A 14,867-nucleotide genomic window follows, 5' to 3' on the forward strand; every position below is an offset into this window, starting at 1 on the left:
GGGGCAGGAACTGGGCCAGGGCTGTCCGGGGGGGCAGGAACTGGGCCAGGGCTGTCCGGGGGGGCAGGAACTGGGCCAGGGGTCTGTCCGGGGGGGCAGGAACTGGGCCAGGGGTCTGTCCGGGGGCAGGAACTGGGCCAGGGGTCTGTCCGGGGGGGCAGGAACTGGGCCAGGGGTCTGTCCGGGGGGGCAGGAACTGGGCCTGGGGTCTGTCCGGGGGGGCAGGAACTGGGCCTGGGGTCTGTCCGGGGGGGCAGGAACTGGGCCAGGGGTCTGTCCGGTGGCAGGAACTCGGCCGGAGGTCTTTCTGGGGGCAGGAACTAGGCCGGGGAGCGCTGGATTCTCCTGCCAGTCGACCCTCTGTCCAGGGAACTGCTGGAGGACGAGGTGTGCAAGGGGGGTACTACCTGGAGTTAGGAGATGGGACAGAGCATTATGGGTACTGTAGTACATCCTGCCATGGTGACCACATGCAACAAAACAAGATCAACCATTTGAACGGTTTCACATTGTTGGGTTCTAGTTTGAAATACTTGCTATACTAGAAGTTAATTGGTTACAGGTATGAGGAATGTATATGGTGGGGTCAATGGAGGTTGGATAAGAGCCATGGGCTTGGAGAGTTACTAAGTGAGGGAAAAGGCAATCACATGGTTGACGTCACTGATAAGGGTGGATAGCTGTGGATTAGTGAGTAATGAGGGCCGACGTCAGGTCACATGAAGGGAGAAGGAACAGTTTTATTACACACGTCACTTAACTTCCTGCCTAGCAACAAAGATGCAGTGTTCAGAGAAAAGTAGGAGACTCCGCCCAGTGGAGGGTATAAATATGTGTACTTGTGGAAACATGTCTTTGTAGCTGTTTGACCCAGTTGGTGAATGAACTTGGTTTTGAGCTTTGACTAGTTGTCAATTCGTTTTTACTCTGTTTATTTATAACCTAACAACATGTAATATAATATATTACAATACAGTGGAGTACAGTACAGAACCCAGGTGAGCACAGTACAAGAGATTGGAATAGAATAGAATGACCTCCGACCTGCAGGAGGGGGAGGGGTCTCCATCCTAGACGGGGTAGAGGGACAGCTTTTCCTGGGCTGGACATTGGTCATCCTGGAAACTGAACATAGTGTCTGGGGACAGACGAGAGAGTGGTTTAGTTTGTATTTATTTGTCAAATGCATCGAATACAACCTTACCGTGAAATGCTAACTTACAAGCCCTTAACCAACAATGCAGTTCAAGAAATAGAGTTAAGGAAAGATTTACTAAATAAACTACAATACATAAAAAAAATTTAAAAAAGTAACACAAGGAAATTACATAATAATAACGAGGCTATATATAGGGGGTAGCGGTACCGAGTCAATGTGCAGGGGTACAGGTTAGTCAAGGTAATTTGTAAAGTGACTATGCATAGATAATAAACAGCGAGTAGCAGCAGTGTAAAAACAAAGGGGAGGGGGAGGGGGGGGGGGGCAATGTAAATTGTTATGGCTTGGGGGTAGAAGCTGTTAAGGAGCCTTTTGGACCTAGACTTGGCGCTCCGTTACCGCTTGCCGTGAGGTAGCAGAGAGAACAGTCTATGACTTGGGTGACTGGAGTCCTTGAAAATGTTTTGGGCCTTCCTCTGACACCGCCTGGTATAGAGGTCCTGGATGTCAGGAAGCTTGGCCCCAGTGATGTACTGGGCTGTACGCACTACCCTCTGTGGTGCCTTACGGTTGGATGCCGAGCAGTTGCCATACCAGGCGGTGATGCAACCGGTCAGGATGCTCTCGATGGTGCAGCTGTAGAACTTTGAGGATCTGGGGACCCCATGCCAAATCTTTTCAGTCTCCCGAGGGGGAAAAGGTGTTGTTGTGCCCTCTTCACAACTGCCTGCTGCAGCAGCGAAGTACCTTGGGAGGGAGTTGAGGCCTGGCTGCAGCAGCGAAGTACCTTGGGAGGGAGTTGAGGCCTGACTGTAGTACAGTACCTTGGGAGAGAGTTGAGGCCTGACTGCAGTAAAGTACCTTGGGAGGGAGTTGAGGCCTGACTCTCTGTCTCAGGTGTGTGTTGGTTCTGGTGTGTGGACTGTGTGGCGTCACAGTCGGAGCAGTCGCTGTATTTGTGAGCGTTGACACACGTAGCGTACAGGGCGTACTTAATAGCACAGAACCCCCTGTACAGATCCAGGTTCCTCTGGACTGTTGGACTGTGGCTGTCTACCAGCTCACTGGACTTTACATGGGAGAGAGAGAGATACAGGATATTACAGAGACAGGGTTTGTGAGTGTGATAGAGGAAGTGGGTGTAAGACACAGAGAGTGTGTGAGAGACAGACATGGTTTTTAGAGTGAAGTACATTGGGAAAAAGAAAAAGAAAAATGCAAGACTGAATGGGAGACAAAACAAGCAACAAATGAAGATAGGCTTGTGAAAAAGTATCTATTTTTATAAAATTGTGCAGTTAGCTTAGCTAGCTGGATTGCTTACCAGTTGCTAAGCAGTTGCTAGGGACTCTCTTAGCAAACTTAGCAAACTCCAGACGTTTACGTTTGTGAGTGTTAGTGAGAAAAGGCTTTTTCCTTGCATGCCTCCCAAACAGCTTGTTGGCATGTAGAGAGCGTCTGATGGTTGTTTTGGAGACTTTGTGACCCCAAGATGTCACTCTTTGATGCAATTCTGTGACAGTGAGCTTAGGACTTTTTTTTACTTCTCTTACCATCCTCCTCACAGTGCCTTGTGGCAAGATAAACATGGGACCTCTACCAGCCTTGTTTGTCACTGTTCCAGTTGTTTTAAACTTCTTAATGATACCTCTGACTGTAGATACGGGCAAGTTAAGGCGAGTGGCTATTTTCTTGTAGCCATTGCCTGACTTATGAAGGTCGACACAAATCTGCCTTACTTGAATGGTGTGTTCTCTTGTCTTTGCCATGTTGACAAATGGGTAAGAGAATTAGGCCTCTGTGTCACGTCATATTTATACCCCAGGGAAACAGGAAGTCATGAATTACTAATTAAAGTTCCTAGATACCCTGACCAACTTTAGCAACTACAGAAACATATATATTTTTAAAAAATCTATTAAAATTTTCAGCGGAATTGTTAGGGGTGCCAATAATTGTGGGACACATGATTTCAATTTTTTTTTCTTCTAAATGTGTGATTTTTTTTTTTACCACCAAAGTAATGTACTTAAATAAAAGGTTGGATTTTTCTCTTTTTTTGCATTTGGGTTCTATGTTGTTAAAAAAAAAAGGAGAATTTTTGGAAGTCCTCGACCACATCTTAAACAGGGGTGCCAATAATAGTGGAGGGCACTGTATATTTGTCTTTATATAAGAAAATATTGTTAACTAGGAAGAAATAATTGAAGCTGTTTTTTAGACTGACATCGCTAGCTACTGTACTTATTTAGCACAGCCTGCCTAGTCAGCTAGCTAGCATTTAGCTAACATTAACTAGCTAGCTAACTGTTACTGTAGCTTTCTGTTTGTATGTAGCTGGCACTTCAATGGCATCCCTCGAGGAAATTTGATTTGATCTTTCCAACCAGGCGAAGTACTAAGACAGCACCACTGATCTCGACAAGAGGCGCAACATTCGTAGGGGGCAGAGAAATGTACAATTCAGGGTAACGTTAAGCAGTTAGCTTCTATTACATGGAAGGATTTTGCTATGTACAACCATTTTCAACAACCATTTTCCATCTAGTTGGTTATCCACATGTTGCTAGCTATACATTTAGTTATACAGTGCATTCGGAAAGTATTCAGACCCCTTGATTTATCCCACATTTTGTTACGTTACAGCCTTATTCTAAAATGGATTCAATTCCTCAATCAATGCCCCATAATGACAAAAAACGGAAATATCACATTTACATAAGTATTCAGACCCTTAGTTTAATCAGTACTTTGTTAAAGCACCTTTGGCAACATTTACAACCTCGAGTCTTCTTGGATATGACGCTACAAGCTTGGCACACCTGTATTTGGGGAGTTTCTCCCAATCTTCTCTGCAGATCCTCTCAAGCTCTGTCAGGTTGGATGGGGAGCGTTGCTGCACAGATATTTTCAACTCTCTCCAGAGATGTTCGATCGGGTTCAAGTCCAGGCAACTCAAGGATATTCAGAGATTTGTCCCGAAGCCACTCCTGCTGTGTGCTTAGGGTCGTTGTCCTGTTGGAAGGTGAACCTTCGCCCCAGTCGGAGGTCCTGAGCGCTCTGGAGCAGGTTTTCATCAAGGATCTCTCTGTACTTTGCTCCGTTCATCTTTCCCTCTATCCTGACTAGTCTCCCAGTCCCTGCCACTGAAAAACATCCCCACAGCATGATGCTGCCACCATCATGCTTCACCGTAGGGATGGTATTGGCCAGGTGATGAGCAGGTATGGATGTGGGTACACAGACCCTAGAACCACTGAACCCCTCATGATGAGTTCATATTTTTTAAGGTCCGCACCCCCATCAAAGTTGCCCAACCCTGGTTTAGTGCAAGCGTCGGGGCTCTTAACAAAAGTATTTTGGGAAGAACATACCTTCATCAATAGGCTAGCTTCTATGAATGGGCTAGCTACCAAGTGGTGTAAAGTACTTAAGTAAAAGTCATGTAGTAGCCAAAAACCTATCGATGTTACATTGAGCTGGATGAATGGAATATGAATGACAGCCATCCAATATGCTGTAATAGAGATAAGCCCATGCAAAAAAAAAATAATAATAATAATTGTCCTCCCTTATCTTAAACATCACCAACCGCCACTGGTGTACAGTTACATTTTAGGCTCCTTTAGTCCAATATTGGGCTGGGTCGTCACTAGTTAACACAGCCACGAAGTCATAAACCCCGCCTATTTCTAAAATGTATCTTCTTAAAATGTGGATTTTAAAGCTAACTTTAACCACACTGCTAACCTTATACCTAACCCTAACCTTAAATTAAAACCAAAAAGCAAATGTTTGTTTTCATAAATGTTTTACGATGTAGCCAATTTTGACATTGTGGCTGTGGTAAATAGTGGAAACCTACGTGTCTGTTGTTTACACACTTATCTGCTCTCTCATTGGCTAGAATGGTCCCATCTGTTCTTGCCTTCCATCATTGTTAGAGCCGGCACTAGAGTAACTGGTTTTAATAATGGATAACTGTGGTGTCGCCTTTTTAACAAAGACAGTCCAAGCACATATTTTCGTATTTGGTACAGTTTTAGAGCAGTGACTGTATGCTAGCAGGATAGTCCATATCTCCAATCATCTTTGTTGATAGGGATGTTGTGTTACCATAATTTAGCATGTACGGTAAAGCCTCAACCCGTAGCTACCTTTTACAATTCAAATGAGCGTTTTGTTTTGTGTGACTACAGCGCCAGAAATAAATCGCTAAAATAGAGAGACACATTCTAATTGAGCGAGGCGTCAAAACGGACAACCAGCCCGCCCGGCTTCGGTTGGGTCATTATACGTCAAAACGGACAACCAGCCCGCCCGGCTTCGGTTGGGTCATTATACGTCAAAACGGACAACCAGCCCGCCCGGCTTCGGTTGGGTCATTATACGTCAAAACGGACAACCAGCCCGCCCGGCTTCGGTTGGGTCATTATACGTCAAAACGGACAACCAGCCCGCCCGGCTTCGGTTGGGTCATTATACGTCAAAACGGACAACCAGCCCGCCCGGCTTCGGTTGGGTCATTATACGTCAAAACGGACAACCAGCCCGCCCGGCTTCGGTTGGGTCATTATACGTCAAAACGGACAACCAGCCCGCCCGGCTTCGGTTGGGTCATTATACGTCAAAACGGACAACCAGCCTGCCCGGCTTCGGTTGGGTCATTATACGTCAAAACGGACAACCAGCCCGCCCGGCTTCGTTTGGGTCATTATACGTCAAAACGGACAACCAGCCGCCCGGCTTCGGTTGGGTCATTATACGTCAAAACGGACAACCAGCCCGCCCGGCTTCGGTTGGGTCATTATACGTCAAAACGGACAACCAGCCGCCCGGCTTCGGTTGGATCATTATACTTCAAAACAATGCATTCTAAAATAAATTACACTCACGCTCGCCTTTCAATGAGTTTAGGCCATAATTAGATAAACATCGCATCATTGTGGCTATATCGTAAAAAATCATGAAAACAAAAACTAAATATATTTTTGGTCTTAATTTAAGGTTAGGCATAAGGTTAGCAGTGTGGTTAGGGTTAACATCAGATTTTAAGAAGATAATTGTAGAAATAGACAGGGTTTAACCATAATTATGACTTTGTAGCTATGGTAACTAGTGATGACCCAGCGCCATTGAGGGCATCTCCATTTTGAAGTATTCCCTTTTCTTCTACTAATACTTACACTGAGTGTACAAAACATTAAGAACACCCGCTCTTTCCATGACAGACTGACCAGGTGAATCCAGGTGAAAGCTATGATCCCTTATTGATGTAACTTGTTAAATCCACTTCAATCAGTGTAGATGAAGGGGAGGAGACAGGTTAAATAATCATTTTTAAGCCTTGAGAGAATTGAGACGTGGATTGTGTATGTGTGCCATTCAGAGGGTGAATGGGCAAGACAAAATATTTAAGTGCCTTTGAACGGGGTACGGTAGTAGGTGCCAGGCAGCAGGCGCACCAGTTTGTGTCAAGAACTGCAACGCTGCTGGCCGTTTTAGGGCTTCCACCATGTAATAATAATATGCCATTTAGCAGACGCTTTTATCCAAAGCGACTTACAGTCATGTGTGCATACGTTTTTACGTATGGGTGGTCCCGGGGATCGAACCCACTACCCTGGCGTTACAAGCGCTATGCTCTACCAATTGAGCTACAGTAGTGGAAATAGCCAACTGGGTGGGTATTCCCGTGGGTTATAGCCTCAAAGGCGCTGCCAATGCTGTTACAGACGCTGTAATAGGCACAGCTATATAGATGGGTTCTCTAATTGCATATGGGAAGAGGGAGTTTTCCACCCCAAACCAAACTGGCAACCATTAGAAAGCTCATCATAATATGCCATTTAGCAGACGCTTTTATCCAAAGCGACTTACAATCATGTGTGCATACATATTTACGTATGGGTGGTCCCGGGGATCGAACCCACTACCCTGGTGTTACGAGCGCCATGCTCTACCAATTGAGCTACAGAGGACCATCATCAGACATGAGTTTCTTTATCATGTTATAGGCTATTATTGTTGTCCAACGTATATATTCATCATAGACCTAAGCCTACTCAAATCTGAGAAACTCATTTGATATTTGTTTTATTATAATGGTTGGCAGGTTGGGTGAAATCTCCCATTTGGGAGTTATTTCACGTTATGAGTGAACAGCATTATTATTAACTGTGTTTTAAATACCCTATTGGAATGAAAGGGTCCCACCCTTGATGAGTGGGATCACGCACCCTCATCACACTTATTTCGGTATTTCTATTAATATTTGATAACCATCATTCAAGTGCCGCTTATTTGGCAGGAGCCTGTCGCTATGACAACGAGCAGAAGGCGGGGTTTGCCATCTCTACTACGGTTTCACGCTCCAACACCACCCGGTGTAGACATCTCACATTGAAAGAAAGGAAAAGGGGAATGGCAGAAAAGGACAAGAAAGAAAATGTAAGTCCGGTTTTCCCTATTGCTTTGTTTGGATTACAGTTTTATTTTCGACTGATGCATGTTGGAATGTCGTGATTTTTTTTTTTAAAAATGAGATTATTAGGTTATCACAAAACAACTGTATGCAACTGCTTTTTTTTTTTCTTCTTCATATAATTACATTATATTGAAGAAGAATGAAATCCATCTACCCCAATGGAATATTTGGTAGCAAGAATAGTGCACACTGAATTGTTTCTTGTTTATCACTGTTGTTTAGTGATAAAGTTTACATGGAGCATTCTTAGAATTCCGAAAAGGGATCATCGATTAAGACTGATCAGCTATTTCACCTATTTCAAAGAAAAACCTTCTAATGGATAAAGAAAACAGTGTATTTTCAACGGCGGATGTCATTCAGCTAACCAATGTGGTGATATCTAAGAATAATATTATTTATATGTTGCATGTAGCCTTATTCCCAGCCACTATGTTTCAGGAGGAGTATGTCGGAGAAATAAAAGGTGGGCTGCGGCCCACGATGAGACTGGTTGTCATGGGAATTGTTAACAAGAAGCCACAGAGGTTGGTAGACAGACACCTGTTTTAAATGTCTCTTCTGTAGCCTAAGGAAATGAATTGTTAATTTACCGTTTTGAATCTGAGCGTGTCGCGAGTGAATGAATGGACTGTCTGCATTTGACATTTGCATGTCCACGGCCAAGGCAGGCACAGAGACAATGGGAGGATTGTGCAGCGCAACACACCGTGTAGTTGAGTTGAGATCAGGAGGGACTGAAGCTGCTGCTACATCGAGATGCTATAGCTCCGGGCAATGCAATTTCACAATACTGCAAGAGAAAGTAAATATCCAGAGTGCAAATTGTAGAATATAATTCCTTATGAGCATTTGAGCTTTCTGATTTAGCAACCATTCACAGCATTTTTCAACTCTCTTTCTTCGCTCTCTTTCTTCGCTCTCTTTGTATTCTTAAATATTTGTCTAATTGACTGATGCATTGTTTAATTCAATACGTGGAACATTTTCAGAACCCATGAAGGGTTTGGTGAGCTTGACTTCTGCTAGCAGCAGCTCTGTGGGGAGATAAGATCAATATCCCCTTATTTGGGCTTTTACCATTTATTTAAAAAAATATCCGTGAAGAAGAATATAAAGCAATCTCAGTTCTAATGTGTGAATTTTAAAGTCACTAAAGTGTTTGTCCTTTGTGCCTGCCCTAAATACTTGACTCTTGAAGTTATTCAGCGTTAGAGTAACATCGTTGCTTCCATCCCTCTCCTCGCCCCTACCTGGGCTCGAACCTGAGACCCTCTGCACACACCGACATCAGTCACACTCGAAGCACCGTTACCCGTCACTCCACAAAAGCCGCGGCCCTTTGCAGAGCAAGGAAGAAACAACTACTTCAAGGTCTCAGAGCGAGTGACGCCACCGATTGAAATGCTACTATCGCTCACCGCTAACTAGCTAGCCATTTCACACCGGTTACACTAGCGAATAACGGTAGCCTGGTACTGTTTGTGGTGCTTGTGGTGACGTCAAATAGCCTGCGGATGTCACTACTGTATCTCTGTAGCTGTATATTTTTTTGTTGCCGTTTTTTTAATCTCAATATCAAATCATTTCTGGTTATGAAGTACCTTACTGTGATTGTTTTCTTTGCAAAGAGCCATTTCTCAAGCAAGAATTTTGCTACGACTGTCTGGGAGTGGTCTGAGTGGGGAGGGGAAAACTGAACTAGATGTTATTGGCAGAGAGGTTTGGAACTCTCTTTCTTATTGGTCTATTAACTAATTTACTGTGGTGATGTCACCATGGAAGGCCAAAACTCCATCCCACCAAAACAGGCTGACATTTCAGGCGGTCTTTTAAAACAGCTCTTACACTAAAAAGGCATTATTTTATATAATTTTCACAATTTCGCAGTATTATTCCAACATTTACATTTTAGTCATTTAGCAGACGCTCTTATCCAGAGCGACTTACAGTTAGTGCATACATTATTTTATCGAACCCACAACCCTGGCATTGCAAACACCATGCTCTACCAACTGAGCTACATCCCCTACCGGCCAAATCCCTCCCCTACCCTGGATGACGCTGGGCCAATTGTGCGCACCGCCCCATGGGTCTCCCGGTCGCGGCCGGCTACGACAGAGCCTGGATTCGAACCAGGATCTCTAGTGGCACAGCTAGCACTGCGATGCAGTGCCTTAGACCACTGCGCCACTCGGGAGACACAGAGTGTGTAGCTCAGTTGGTAGAGCATGGCGCTTGCAACGCCAGGGTTGTGTGTTCGATTCCCACGGGGGACCAGTATGAAAAAAAAAAATGGATGCACTCACTAACTGTAAGTCGCTCTGGATAAGAGCGTCTGCTAAATGACTAAAATATATAAATGTAAAACACAGGAAATTCACATTTTTTGACTGCCCTGGGCATTTAAATCAACAACGTTTGGATTGTTTGCTTGCATTTTGCATCTGCACCATTGCAGCAATCACTGACCTCACTGTTTATTCTGCCCAGCATGGTGGTGTCCCTGTCCAGTGATCCGGTGGAAGAGGACTTTGAGGGAGACGTGGGTTTGCAGGTAAAGGTCAACTTCCTGGATAAGGCTGTGCAGAGGAACGCTCGTCTGGCTGGGAGCTGGGGGACATCGGAGAACACCCTGGCATACTTCCCCTTCACTGCTGGGGAGCCCTTCAAGGTATGGAGCCTACACTCATAGGGACAGTAAAATTTTTTAAATATAGTTCTACAGTCATACATACATTAATACACAGGCCTAGATATGGCTGGGAGCTGTTTAATACACAGGCCTAGATATGCCTGGGAGCTGTTTAATACACAGGCCTAGATATGGCTGGGAGCTGTTTAATACACAGGCCTAGATAAGCCTGGGAGCTGTTTAATACACAGGCCTAGATATGGCTGGGAGCTGTTTAATACACAGGCCTAGATATGGCTGGGAGCTGTTTAATACACAGGCCTAGATAAGCCTGAGAGCTGTTTAATACACAGGCCTAGATAAGCCTGGGAGCTGTTTAATACACAGGCCTAAATATGGCTGGGAGCTGTTTAATACACAGGCCTAGATATGGCTGGGAGCTGTTTAATACACAGGCCTAGATAAGCCTGGGAGCTGTTTAATACACAGGCCTAAATATGGCTGGGAGCTGTTTAATACACAGGTCTAGATAAGCCTGGGAGCTGTTTAATACACAGGCCTAGATATGGCTGGGAGCTGTTTAATACACAGGCCTAGATAAGCCTGGGAGCTGTTTAATACACAGGCCTAGATATGGCTGGGAGCTGTTTAATACACAGGCCTAGATATGGCTGGGAGCTGTTTAAGGTAGACTATCCCGACAATTCCATACATTGGACTATTCACACATACACTACATGACCAAAAGTATGTGGACACCTGCTCGTCGAACATGTCATTCCAAAATCATGGGTATTAATATGGAGTTTGTCCCCCGTTTGCTGCTATAACAGCCTCCACTCTTCTGGGAAGGCATTCCACTAGATGTTGGAACATTGCTGCGGGGACTTGCTTCCATTCAGCCACAAGAGCATTAGTGAGGTCGGCCACTGATGTTGGGCGATTAGGCCTGGCTCGCAGTCGGTGTTCCAATTAATCCCAAAGGTGTTCAATGGGGTTGAGGTCAGGGCTCTGTGCAGGCAAGTTAAGTTCTTCCACACCGATCTCGACAAACCATTTCTGTATGGACCTCGCTTTTGTGCACGGGGGCATTGTCATGCTGAAACAGGAAAGGGCCTTCCCCAAACTGTTGCCATAAATTTGGAAGCACCGAATCATCAAGAATGTCATTGTATACGGCAGCGTTCAGATTTCCCTTCACTGGAACTAAGGGGCCTAGCCCGAACCATGAAAAACAGCCCCAGATTATTATTGCTCCTCCACCAAACTTTACAGTTGGCACTATGCATTCGGGCAGGTAGCATTCTCCTGGCATCCGCCAAACCCAGATTTGTCCGTCAGATTGCCAGATGGTGAAGCGTGATTCATCACTCCAGAGAACGCGTTTCAACTGCTCCAGAGTCCAATGGCGGCGAGCTTTACACCACTCCAGCCGACGCTTGGCATTGCGCATGGTGATCTTAGGCTTGTGTGCGGCTGCTCGGCCATGGAAACCCATTTCATGAAGCTCCCGACGAACAGTTCTTGTGCTGACGTTGCTTCCAGAGGCAGTTTGGAACTCGGTAATGAGTGTTGCAACCAAGGACAGACCGTTTTTATGTGCCACGCGCTTCAGAACTTGGCGGTCCCGTTCTGTGAGTTTGTGTGGCCTACCACTTCGCGGCTGAGTCGTTTCCACTTCACAATAACAGCACTTGACCGGGGGCAGCTCTAGCAGGGCAGAAATGTAACTAACTGACTTGTTGGAAAGGTGGCATCCTATGACGGTGCCACGTTGAAAGTCACGTTAAGCTCTTCAGTACGGGCCATTCTACAGCCAATGTTTGTTTATGGAGATTGCATGGCTGTGTGCTCGATTTTATCAGGAACGGGTGTGGCTGAAATAGCCGAATACACTCATTTGAAGGGGTGTCCACATTTTATATATAAAGTGCATTCGGAAAGTATTCAGACCCCTTCCCTTTTTCCACATTTTGTTACATTACAGCCTTATTCTAAAATGGATTAAATATTTTTTTTAAACCTCAACAATATATACACAATAGCCCATAATGACAAAGCGAAAACAGGTTTTTAGAAATGTGTGCAAAATAAAATAAAATAAAAAATACCTTATTTACATAAGTATTCAGACCCTTTGCTATGAGACTTGAAATTGAGCTCAGGTGCATCCTGTTTCCATTGATCATCCTTGAGATGTTTCTACAACTTGACTGGAGTCCACCTGTGGTAAATTCAATTGATTGGACATGATTTGGAAAGGCACACACCTGTCTACAGTTGAAGTCGGAAGTTTACATACACTTAGGTTGGAGTCATTAAAACTCGTTTTTCAACCACTCCACAAATGTATTTTTAACAAACTATAGTTTTGGCAAGTCGGTTAGGACATCTACTTTGTGCATGACACAAGTAATTTTTCCAACAATTGTTTACAGACAGATTATTTCACTTATAATTCACTGTATCACAATTCCAGTGGGTCAGAAGTTTTCATACACTAAGTTGACTGTGCCTTTAAACAGCTATGGAAAATTCCAGAAAATGATGTCATGGCTTTAGAAGCGTCTGATAGGATAATTGACATAATTTGAGTCAATTGGAGGTGTACCTGTAGATGTATTTCAAGGCGTACCTTCAAACTCAGTGCCTCTTTGCTTGACATCATGGGAAAATCAAAAGAAATCAGCGAAGACCTCAGAAAAAAAATTGTAGACCTCCACAAGTCTGGTTTATCCTTGGGAGCAATTTCCAAACGCCAGAAGGTACCACGTTCATCTGTACAAACAATAGTACGCAAGTATAAACACCATGGGACCACACAGCCTTCATACCGCTCAGGAAGGAGATGCGTTCTGTCTCCTAGAGATTAACGTACTTTGGTGCGAAAAGTGCAAATCAATCCCGGAACAACAGCAAAGGACCTTGTGAAGATGCTGGAGGAAACAGGTACAAAAGTATGTATATCCACAGTAAAACGAGTCTTATATCGACATAACCTGAAAGGCCGCTCAGCAAGGAAGAAGCCACCGCTCCAAAACCGCCATAAAAAAGCCAGACTACTGTTTGCAACTGCACAGGGGGACAAAGATCGTACTTTTTGGAGAAATGTCCTCTGGTCTGATGAAACAAAAATAGAACTGTTTGGCCATAATGACCATCGTTATGTTTGGAGGAAAAAGGGGGCCTACAAACCTGACTCAGTTACACCAGCTCTGTCAGGAGGAATCTGACAAAATTCCCCCAACTTATTGTGGGAAGCTTGTGGCTTCGGGACAAGTCTCTGAATGTCCTTGAGTGGCCCAGCCAGAGCCTGGACTTGAACCCAATCGAACATCTCTGGAGAGAGCTGAAAATAGCTGTGAAGCGACGCTCCCCATCCAACATGACAGAGCTTGAGAGGAGCGGCAGAGAAGAATGGGAGAAACTCCCCAAATACCCAACAAAGTACTGAGTAAAGGGTCTGAATACTTATGTAAATGTGATATTTCAGTTTAATTTTTTAATACATTTGCTAAAATGTCTATGAAACTGTTTTTGCTTGGTCGTTATAGGTCCAGTTACAGCCTACAGTCATAGATAGGTCTACAGTCATCCTACAGTCATAGATAGGTCTACAGTCATAGATAGGTCTACAGTCATCCTACAGTCATAGATAGGTCTACAGTCATCCTACAGTCATAGATAGGTCTACAGTCATCCTACAGTCATAGATAGGTCTACAGTCATCCTACAGTCATAGACAGGTCTACAGTCATCCTACAGTCATAGACAGGTCTACAGTCATCCTACAGTCATAGACAGGTCTACAGTCATCCTACAGTCATAGACAGGTCTACAGTCATCCTACAGTCATAGATAGGTCTACAGTCATCCTACAGTCATAGATAGGTCTACAGTCATCCTACAGTCATAGATAGGTCTACAGTCATCCTACAGTCATAGATAGGTCTACAGTCATCCTACAGTCATAGATAGGTCTACAGTCATCCTACAGTCATAGATAGGTCTACAGTCATCCTACAGTCATAGATAGGTCTACAGTCATCCTACAGTCATAGATAGGTCTACAGTCATCCTACAGTCATAGACAGGTCTACAGTCATCCTACAGTCATAGATAGGTCTACAGTCATCCTACAGTCATAGATAGGTCTACAGTCATCCTACAGTCATCCTACAGTCATAGATAGGTCTACAGTCATCCTACAGTCATAGATAGGTCTACAGTCATCCTACAGTCATAGACAGGTCTACAGTCATCCTACAGTCATAGATAGGTCTACAGTCATCCTACAGTCATAGATAGGTCTACAGTCATCCTACAGTCATAGATAGGTCTACAGTCATCCTACAGTCATATATAGGTCTACAGTCATCCTACAGTCATAGATAGGTCTACAGTCATCCTACAGTCATAGATAGGTCTACAGTCATCCTACAGTCATAGATAGGTCTACAGTCATCCTACAGTCATAGATAGGTCTACAGTCATCCTACAGTCATAGATAGGTCTACAGTCATCCTACAGTCATAGATAGGTCTACAGTCATCCTACAGTCATAGATAGGTCTACAGTCATCCTAC

At 44.3% G+C, this 14,867-nt stretch overlaps 1 protein-coding gene across 1 annotated transcript; it reads left to right on the forward strand.

The window, feature by feature from the left end:
* Nucleotides 1-7,582: 7,582 nt before the first annotated feature.
* LOC311122643 (galectin-related protein B) lies at nt 7,583-10,320 on the forward strand (the record flags this gene model as incomplete). Its single annotated transcript, XM_084196983.1, has 3 exons — nt 7,583-7,609; nt 8,088-8,173; nt 10,140-10,320. Coding segments are annotated over 3 exons (294 nt in total), but the record flags the coding sequence as incomplete, so codon positions are not given.
* Nucleotides 10,321-14,867: the final 4,547 nt, after the last annotated feature.

This window comes from Coregonus lavaretus (genome assembly GCF_964263955.1).
Source record: "Coregonus lavaretus genome assembly, contig: HAP1_SCAFFOLD_1804, whole genome shotgun sequence".
Classification (NCBI taxonomy): Eukaryota; Metazoa; Chordata; class Actinopteri; order Salmoniformes; family Salmonidae; genus Coregonus; species Coregonus lavaretus.